Source organism: Trichosurus vulpecula, chromosome 8 (genome assembly GCF_011100635.1).
Source record: "Trichosurus vulpecula isolate mTriVul1 chromosome 8, mTriVul1.pri, whole genome shotgun sequence".
NCBI classification, from domain to species: Eukaryota; Metazoa; Chordata; class Mammalia; order Diprotodontia; family Phalangeridae; genus Trichosurus; species Trichosurus vulpecula.
The window spans coordinates 75,086,545-75,096,634 of NC_050580.1; the positions used below are offsets into that span (position 1 = coordinate 75,086,545).

The 10,090-nt window shown below is 41.5% G+C and overlaps 1 protein-coding gene across 1 annotated transcript; it reads left to right on the top strand.

The window, feature by feature from the left end:
• Positions 1–5,441: 5,441 nt before the first annotated feature.
• LOC118829551 (cytochrome P450 2C23-like) lies at positions 5,442–9,444 on the top strand. The gene is made up of 2 exons (XM_036736528.1): positions 5,442–5,725; positions 9,253–9,444. The coding sequence occupies exons 1-2, from the start codon at positions 5,549–5,551 to the stop codon at positions 9,442–9,444; spliced, it is 369 nt and encodes a 122-aa protein (XP_036592423.1). The 5' UTR covers positions 5,442–5,548.
• Positions 9,445–10,090: the final 646 nt, after the last annotated feature.

Below are 10,090 nucleotides of genomic sequence, written 5' to 3' on the forward strand. Positions count from 1 at the left end.
GAGAGAGTGGTGAGCTGGGAAAATTGGAGAGAAAAGTTATTAATTTTGGAGCCTAGTTCCCCCCAAATCATCCCAAGTGATGACTAATTGATATTGTAGGATGTTCTAAGAATAATGTCTAGATTCATTTCTTCCCATCAGTTGGCTGCCACCCTATATCTAGGAAGGAGTATGTTCCTAAAGCAGGTGGCAATGATGAGTTTTAAGAAAAGCTTTGTGAATTTTTATCTATGCTATGTCTTCAGGGGCTTATTTATGACTAGAAAATTACATTTGGATCTCTTTTCAGCTGGCTGAAAAGTTTGGCCCTGCATACACTGTATGCCTGGGGTGCAGAGAGGCATTGTGTTGCATGGATATCCAAGCAGCAGAAGAAGCTCTGATTAACCAGGGAGATGAGTTTGTATATAGAGAACTACTATGGATATTTTAGGATGTCTTCAAAGGATACAATAGGTTTCAGCCTGAAGTGACCTAAAGTTAGCTATAGTTATTTTTCTATCATGGAACAACTCTTTATCCAGAGAACAGAATTGGAGCATCACTCAAAGAGTTACGGAGAGGGATATGGTAGGTATGACTTGGTTGTGATATAGCACCAACAAGAAATTGCAAATAAAGATTGGTGTAAAGGATGTCATCAAAAATATGTGTGATTGAAAGAGAAGATGGGCTGGTCAGGTGGCCAGAGCAAGGAGACTGACAGCCAAAATCAGGATTGGAACTCGGGCCAGCTGCCTATCCACTAAGCTCCAACATCTGTCATGTGTAAAGGTATTATTGATCTGTGCTTTTTTACAGAAGAGGAAACTGATACTTCAAAGAAGCATCTCTCTTGCCCCTCTCCCAGGTGGACATCTCCCTCTCATAATTCTCAAGTACCCAGAGGGGCTTGTGGGTGTCACTTTCTCTGCTATCAGCTCAGGGCCCTACCAGGAAGCTTCCCTCCATTTTATTTTCTTAATTTTAATTTTTTTTGGGAAGGGGCAATCAGGGTTGAGTAACTTACTCAGGCTCACATAGCTAGTAAATGTTTCATGCTGGATTTGAATTGAGGTCCTCTTGACTCCAGGGTCCATGCTCTATCCACTGTGCCAGCTAGCTGCCCTTACCTCTTAAAATGAGCATGTTGGACCAAATGACCTCTCAGGTACTTTCCACCACTAGATATAGAAACCTATGTAGATAATCCATTTATTAGTTGAGGTTCTTAATTCTAGTTCCCAAAAGCATTCCTAATACTCTCTGCCAATGTACACGACATTAAATTTCCTAACCTAGGTTGGTTTGACCTGGGGTGGACACTTCCTAGATAAGAGTAACTGCTAAATGAGAGATAACTTTATGCTTTTATTCCCTAGAAATTTGTATAATTCTGTGTCCATATCATCAAGATTTGCCTGTAGTAAGAGACCGAGTTCTACCAAATCAGGTACCAAGTGTGGCCAAAATACTCAAGATCCTGAGGAGAAGGGAAAACCCAGACATTACTCATAGTTTCTCGGACTACCCTGCCATAGATCAGCATCCTAGGGGAGAGATAGATAGAGATGTTTGTGTCAGGGAAGATGCCTGTGGATCTCAAACAATGCAGCATTACAGGGCTTTCAGAGGATAAGGTTTCATGACAGCAGTCAGTCTATTAACTACCAGAAATGAACTGCTTTTTCAATCTCTCTGTACACCATCCTGCTCCATTAGGCCAGTAATAGCAATGCAACATAGCTCATCTGTTAGTGATTCAGCACTCTCCCTTGTTCTACTGTAGACCCAACTTCCTACTATCTTTGTGGATTCTCCCCCAGCCGAGGTGATGATAATATCCCACTTCTATATTCCCTGCATCTGGTGAAGTTGATCTGAATTTCTCTGAAGAGCTTTTGTACTCAGAGAGCTGCTAAGAACATCTTGACCTGTAACTCTCTCGTGAGGTTCTCTGGACTTTCCACTTGGTCAAAGGGCCTAAGCTTTTTTCAGCAATACAAAATCTCACGTACCTCATATTTATTTTGGTACCAGAGTGGTAAGAGTGCTAGACTTGAAGCCAGGAAGACCTGAGTTCAAATCTTGCTATAAGCACATGCTATAAGTCCATACATACCACATTCAAAAATGGAGGGGATAATAAAACGAATAGGAAAGGAACTGAGAGGTCATCTTGCCCTATACAATTTCAATACCTGTGAAACTGGTAAAATTTTATTTCCAGTTTTACTGTGGGTAGTTGGGAAAGAATACTAGGGCAAGGAATGAAATAAGGGTGAATTTTAGATTATTGGTAGTCTTCTCTCATAAGTTACTCATTCAGGCTCTGAATATTTATCATCTAACACCTGGGAAGGCATGCAGAGGTACTGGCCAACTTGGGTATTATAAGTACAATACTTAGTTTCTTTGTTGTTATTGTTATCCTTTAAATTACCATAGTCATTGTATCTAAAACTATCTTGTTTCTGCATATTTCCCTTTGCATATAATTTCATATAAGTCCTGTCACTCTTCTTTCTATTCTTCATGTTCATCATGTCTTATACAGCCGTAATAGTAGATTAACACCACCACTTGTTTAGCCAATCCCCAGTGGATGGACATCTACTTTGCTGTCACTTCTTCAACGAAACTCTGATTTGTGCTTTACATCTCTATATCTGGTCTACAATATGCTCAGTAGGTGCACACCAGGTACAATTTGAAGGGACTGAAATTTATTTTGAACTGAAGAAAGATGTAACAGGGAAGACTATAGTTTCAAAAGTACAGAGAAGTAAACACATACTCTGTTCAGGAATCCAATCTCCCCTGGGTTCTGGTCCCCACAAAACAGGTCCAATAGCAGAGTATTATAGGTCACATCTGACCAGGCTAACAAGGTGCCTTTTGTTCAGAATTCAGATGAAATAAGACACTTATGGTCCATATAACAGTTAACAATGAGCTTTCCTTAGCTCAAGGATATTCAGAGAAGGGAAAAGATTTTCACTGAAGATACAATGGATTCAGGTGAGTGCAACCTTCTTGTAATCTGCTGGTCTGTGGTTGGAAGTTTAAGAGGAGAGCCTCTTGTGTCTTGGCTGATTTGCACTCAGGTGCACAGAAGGCTCTGTCAACAGTCTGACCTTTAAATTTCTTTCTTGTTGTTTCAGTTGTTTTTCAATTATGTCAGACTCTTCCTGACCCTATTTGGGATTTTCATGGCAAAGATACTGGAGTGGTTTGCCATTTCCTTCTCCAGCTTATTTTACATAAGGGGAAATTGAGGCAAACAGGTGAAGTGACTTGCCTAGAATGGCACAGCTAGAGTCTGAGGCCAGATTTGAACTCAGGAAGATGAGTTTTCCTGACTCCAGCACTCTATCCATTGCTCCACCTACTTGCTCTATAAACTTCTAAACGAATTAAATTCCAAGGACGGTTTCAATAACTTTTAAGAAAAAATCTGGTCTGACCTGCCTGGGATGGAGACTGAGTATATGCTCTTACCACACCATACCCATTGGTGATGATGTCCTAGAGTCTTCGAAAGGACTTTAGAGCTATTACTAGATGACCCTGATCTTAGGGATGTAAGAAACCTGACATAGGCAGCATGGGAGGAAAGAGAAAGAAAAAGAAACAGAACAAAACAAAAATCCAACAAAAAGGACAATAAGTAGTGTAATCATTACCTGAAGAAGTATCCAGTTGTGGAAGGACAAAGACCCAAAATCTCAGATTCTCTTACCCCTTTGGGCTGAGTCTTGGATCTTAAGCATCTGGTCCATTTGGTGGGTGTTGCCAAATCTTTGCAGGTCATAGTAGGTCTTCTAGTAGAAAGTGGTGATGATGAATAGGAGCACCACAAGAAAACACTAGGTCAGGCAAGGATATTCCATACAAAGTCACCCAGCCACATCTCGGGTTCCGGACTCTCTAGTAAGGTGACTAAGACATCATTGTCCTCCTGGGTGCATTCTGTCCCATGCTCAGGGCTGATACTGAGAATCTCCCTGTACCATCTTCCAGGACTTCCTAATCACTTAGACATAGATTGAAGGAATACCAAATATTTACCCTAGTAGAGGGCTCTTTTCAGGGACAGCCTCACTTCTCCCATATGTGAAGTGTAGACAATTTCACCTCCCCTCTTTTGTCAGAAATCACGTTACCTCCCAACAATTCTCTAAGAGGTAAGTGTTGCCCTCTGTAGGGAGTTAGTGCCGACCCCAGGGCTGCTTGGACCCTAGCGCTTGGCATGTTTCCTGGGTAAAACCAGACAGGCTTACTAGGAGTTGGAACAGTAGGCGCCTGGAGGAAAGACTTCCATCCCTAACAGCCCCCCTTAACAGCACCCCCCTCTTGCTCTGATAGCCATCCTTTCTCATGCAGGCAGAGTCCATCCACCAAGGACTCACAAGCCCAGTAGGAGGAACACAGCTGACCACTACCTAATGCTCTTGAACCAGTGACTAACACAAACATGCTTTAATTAATGGGAACTTCTTTGATACTTTACAAGGGCATCCTGCCCCGTGCCTCACATAGCTCATACAGTTCTGATAATCAGTTTGTATCCTGCCTGAGCCTTCCCAGGCCTCTTTAGATACTGTAGAACAGCACTCCCCTCCTGTTCTCAGCCTTCCCTGTCACTGTAGAATAGCACTCCCCTCCTGTTCCCATACTCCTATGGAAACCACCTTACCACAGCCCTAGTTTTCCCATACACTTGTAGGCAGCATAGTTTACTATAATCCAGATTCTTCCCACCAGATATCGCTACTAATTTAAGTGCAACAATACATTACTGAAGCACATCTCTTTTCCCAAGCTTTCATCCCCTTGAACACCTGCTTGTGCTTATGTAGTGCAAAAACCTATAAATATGGATAATGGCTTCCAATAAATCGGAGTTATAACCATCATTGCTCCCGCCTCATCATTGCGTACTGAGATAGGGCAACTTGCTGGTCAAGACCCTAACAGCCCTCCAACTGTAGAAGGTGTCTAATGACCACTGGATATTATACTGGTAGCATTGCGTAAAGAAACCATCAGTTCAGATTCCAGAAAGCAAAAGGCTACACTGGACTGTCTTTGTCACTGTCCTTAATAGTGAAATAATCATTCTCCAAAAGTAGGGAATGATTAAACCTTCAATTTGCTGCTCTTGTTTTGGGAAAAAGCACATCTCTCTCCTTCCTCACCACACACTTAAACTCACAAAAGGCATCCTGTGAACTTTACATGAGTATAGTCATTCACCTATATGTTAGAGAAGGGAATGAAACTCAAAAATGACTAATAAAGATTGAATAGACACAATAGGCCCACTCTGAGGCTAACAATTCTCATTCAATAAAGATTAACCACAGGAGTAACAAAGGGTCTCATAGGAAAAATAACATTTAATTTGATCTTTGCCCACAAGTGATGTAATCAAAGTAATTTAAAACTCCATCTCTTTTAGGATCCCAGACTTGCCATTGGCTGATCAGTCCCACTCCTTGTTTACTTCCACTTGTTGAAACTTTGTGGTTTGTGACCCAGCATTTCATTAAGTCCTTTGGCTGCCATGGAACTGTGGACCTTCACCACTCTTGCCCTTGTGGCTGTTGTCGTTTTCTTGTTTTTCCACTTAGTATGGAGCAAAGGATATCAAGCAAGGCTCCCTCCTGGCCCAACTCCTCTTCCCATCCTTGGGAACATGCTACAGTTGGACTCCAAGAATATCCTCACATTTTTAGACAAGGTAAGGGGGCTTTATCCTATGGTTCAATGGCAGCAGGTGGGCCATCCCTGAGTAACTCCTGTGAGGATTAGTAGTAGTCAGGTTAATGGTCTCAACCACAATTATTTCCACTCAATTCCATTTCAGCAGGGATTCAAGTGCCTTCTACATGCCAGACACTCCTCTGGACACTGGGAATACAAAGATAAAAAGCAGAGAGTTCCTGCCCTCAAAGACTTTACATTCTACTAAAGAAACACAACACAGAAAAGCAACTACAGGTTGTATACAAAATAAAGGCAAAATCATTTCGGGTGGAGGGTGAACTCTAGTAATTACGAGGATGAAGAAAGGTTCTCTTCATTGGACCGAACCCTTAGAGCCAAAAGTGATCTAAGAGGCCATGGAGTCCAAAATTCTCCTTTTACAGATACAGAAACTGAGGCCCCCAAAGGTTAAATGAATTGCCGAAGGTTACAAAAATAGCAAGTGACACATTCAAAGCCAGGGTTTTTTCTGCTGTCCTACAATGTGTCTCCTTAGAAGACTGTTTTAGCTGAACCTCAAAGGAAGGAAAAGGTTGTGAGATGCAGAGGTGATGACAAAGAACCCTCCAGACTCAGGAAGCAGCCTATACAGTGATGGATAGGGAACAACAGGGAGGCGAGGACATCCCTTTGTGGCTCATAGGGACAGAGTATAGGAACTATTCTGGTGAGAAGTAGATCAAACATTTAGACCTACAGTGGACAGCCAGTCCATTCCTCTCTTTTTACAGATGAGGAAATTGAGGCCAAGATAAATGAAGTAAGAAGATCACCGGGGTAAGGTATAGTTCTTTCTATTGTTAGGATTCTACAGAGCCAGGATTCCCATAAGTTTCCTGGGAGGGGAGAGATTATTGAACTTTTATTATATGCAATGAAACTCAATACAGTGGCTCACGTTACCTCTAAAGAATAAGTTTATGGTCCAAACAGCATGGCAACATGAGGTCCCAAAGGGCAAACACTGTCTTACTTTTGTCTTCGGATCCTCAGCCTCTAGCACAGTGTGCCAGGAGCTGTAGGTGCTTTGTAGATCCTTGTTGATGGATTGATAGCAAGGGAAGTGCTTTCCTAATCTTCTCTGGATTTCCAAAAAAAAAAGATCAAAACTAGTAACACCAAAAAATGGTATCTTAATATTTTCACAGTTTTCCTAGACAGAGCTACTCTTCTGAAATTAATCGGCACCCAATTGTTCCCAACCTCTGACTCAGAAACTTTGCTGCTGGAGATACACCCCAAAGAGGTCAAAGTCTGAAAGAAAGCTCCTACATGTGTCAAAGTATTCATGGTAGCATTTTTTTCATGGTAGAAAAAGCTTGAAAACAAAGCCAGTGGCCACCAGTTGGGTAATGGATTGACAAATTATGAATTTAGTAAATGTTTTTTTGTCCCATTAGAAAGGACAGATATAAAGAATTGAGGGAAATGTAGGGAAATCTGTAGGAAGTGATACAGACTGAAGTAACAGGACCTTAAAAATAATATAAACAGCTCTAATAATGGAATAAAACGGACACTAAAGTGAAGCCCAGTGATATGTAATTATAAGGACTAATCTGGGTCCTGAGAAGAGATGAGGAAATGTACCTCACTCCTTTCCTTGGTTGAGTGTATGGGCACAGGCTCAAAACAAGTACTGTCAGTCATGATCAATGTGTTGGGTGCATTTGCTTTGTTACAAAGGAAGACCCACTGCATGGGTGACAGTGGTATATTTGGAACTGATTGTAATGTCAAAACAAAAGACATCAATAAATATAATTAAATGAATTAATGAGTGGACTGGGCTAGAAAATAAAATGAGAGGGGCAGCTAGGTGGCGCAGTGAGTAGAGCACCAGCCCCGGAATCAAGAGGACCTGAGTTCAAATGTGACCTCAGACACTTGACACACTTACTAGCTGTGTGACCTTGGGCAAGCCACTTAACCCCAATTGCCCTGCCTCCCCCCTCCAAAGAAGTTAAAAAATTTTTTTTTAAAAATGAGAAGTCAATCCATTCCTCCCTGGGCTACACAAGAACAGAGCTTGAATCCCATTGGCTACTTTTGCCAGAGGCAGGAAGGAGTTAGGCTCTCAATATAGGATTTTGTCTTCCACAGCCTAGCAAGTATACCTAGATGTGTCTAAGATGTAATAATAATGAGGAGGAGGAGGAGGAGGAGGAGGAGGAGGAGGAGTTGGAAAAGAAGGAGGAGAATAAGAATCATTATCAGCAGCTGCTGCTAGCTGTATATTGTGCCTCCTATGTGCCAGGTACTATGCTAAGCACTTTTTATGAATTACTATGTCACTTGAATATAACAATAAACTTATTTTTTTGGAGGGGGGAAGGTAGGGCAATTGGGGTTAAGTGACTCACCCAAGGTCACACAGCTAGTAAGTTCATCAAGTGTCTGAGGCCAGATTTGAACTCAGGTCCTCCTGACTCCGGGGCCAGTGCTCTGTTCATTGTGCCACCTTGCTGCCCTGAATATAACAATAAACTTAAAATATTAACGCTACTATTACCCCATTTTACAGTTGAAGAAATCAAAGCACAGAGGTTAAGTGGCTTGCCCAAGGTCATAGATTTAGTAAGCATCTGAGGTCAGATTTGAACTCAGACCTTCCTGACTCAAGGCTCAGTGCTCTACCCACTGTGATACCCAGCTGCTCTAGGGCTGAAGATATATTATATGCTTTTTACATGAATCTGACAGGAGAATTGATTCTATTGGACTTCTTCTCCCATCTCAGCTCAAGAAGCTTGACCTTACTGCAGTTCATACTTATTCAAGATATATAGTGCCAGTCAAGTCCATCACTGTGGTAGTCACCATGAAGACTCTTACAAAACATTTGCTTCTTCCTCAGGGGCTCCCCTAATCTCTTACTTCTGATCAGGGCACCCAATTGATGGTGAAGCAAATCTCAAGTTGGACCTTATGGCAGCAAGAAAGGCATCCCCATGGCTAATTTTCAGGAATACCACCTCCCCATAGGTTGAAACTCTTGCAACCCTAATCTTCTGACCCAGTTAGATTCTTAGGACAGCCTCCTGTACTCCTTACTGGGAAACCACCCCACCTATATAAAATCCAGAAATCCTTTTCTTACCATACACCGTCTCCAAAACTGGAAAATACTACCCTGTTTTCCTGTGGGACAGACTTATCTACCAGCATGTATAGGGAAGTAGACAGGAGGAAAAGAGGAAAGAGCATGGTAAGTCGGGAAAATTGGAAAGAAAACTTAGCTATGTCGGAGCCCGGCTCCCCCTAAGTCAGCCAAATGATGACAGTGGCTACTAAGACTGCTTGATATCATAGGATACTCTGAGAATAATGTCCAGGCTCATTTCTGCCCATCAGTTGCCTGCTACTCCATGTCTAGAAAGGAGTGTGTTCCTAAAACAGGGGGCAGTGATGAATTTTAATAAAAGCATTGTGAATGTCTATCCATGCTATATTTTCAGGGGTTTAATTATGACTGAAAAATTACTTTTGCATCTCTTTCAGCTGGCTGAAAAGTATGGCCCTGTGTACACTATATACGTGGGGTCACAGAGAATCATTATGTTGCATGGTTATGCAGTGTTAAAAGAAGCTCTGATTGACCAGGGAGATGGGTTTGTACACAGAAAAACACCACCAATATTTAAGACTGTCTTGAAAGGAAACAGTAGGTTTCAGCCCTTAAAGGCTACCTAAGATTAGCTGCTTTCTTCTTCCTCTTCCTCTTCTGTCTTCCTCCTCCTCTTCTTCTTCCTCTTCTTTTTCTCTTCTTTTTCTTTTCTCTTCTTTTACTTCTTCCTCTTCTTCTCTTCTTTTCCTTCTTCCTCTTCCTCTTCTTCCTCTTCCTCTTCTTCTTCTCTTCCTCCTCTTCCCTCTTCTTCTTCCGTCACTATCACTACTCTCACTCTGCCCCACACCCCTCCCCAACCAATAAAATCTTTTTCTTGTAAGAAACAGGGAGTAAAAAAAACCAAATCTATGTAGTATTGATCACGTCTGAGGGTGTATATCTCATTCGTTACCTACAGTCCTTCACTTCTCTGCCAAGAGGTAGAATAAATACTTGTGGAATTGTCATCGATCATTTCATTGATCAGATTCCCTGTCGTCAAAATTGTTGTCCTTTACAATGCTGTAGTCAATGTATGAGTTGTTCTGATTCTGTTCACTTTGCTCTGTCTCATTTCATACAAATCTTCTCAGGTTTTTCTGAATCCATATTTTCATCACTTTAGTGGCACAGTAATATTCTATTCTATTATCTTGCTAATTATTTAGTCATTCTCCAATTGATGGACAGCAAATTTATTTCCAATTATTTGCTCTAATAAAAATAGTTTCT

Bases quoted from the DNA above. Each gene is read 5' to 3' on its own strand.
- LOC118829551 (XM_036736528.1), top strand. From the start codon at position 5,549: ATGGAACTGTGGACCTTCACCACTCTTGCCCTTGTGGCTGTTGTCGTT. The intron at 5,726-9,252 runs GTAAGGGGGCTT...CATCTCTTTCAG, and splicing joins TCCTCACATTTTTAGACAAG to CTGGCTGAAAAGTATGGCCC.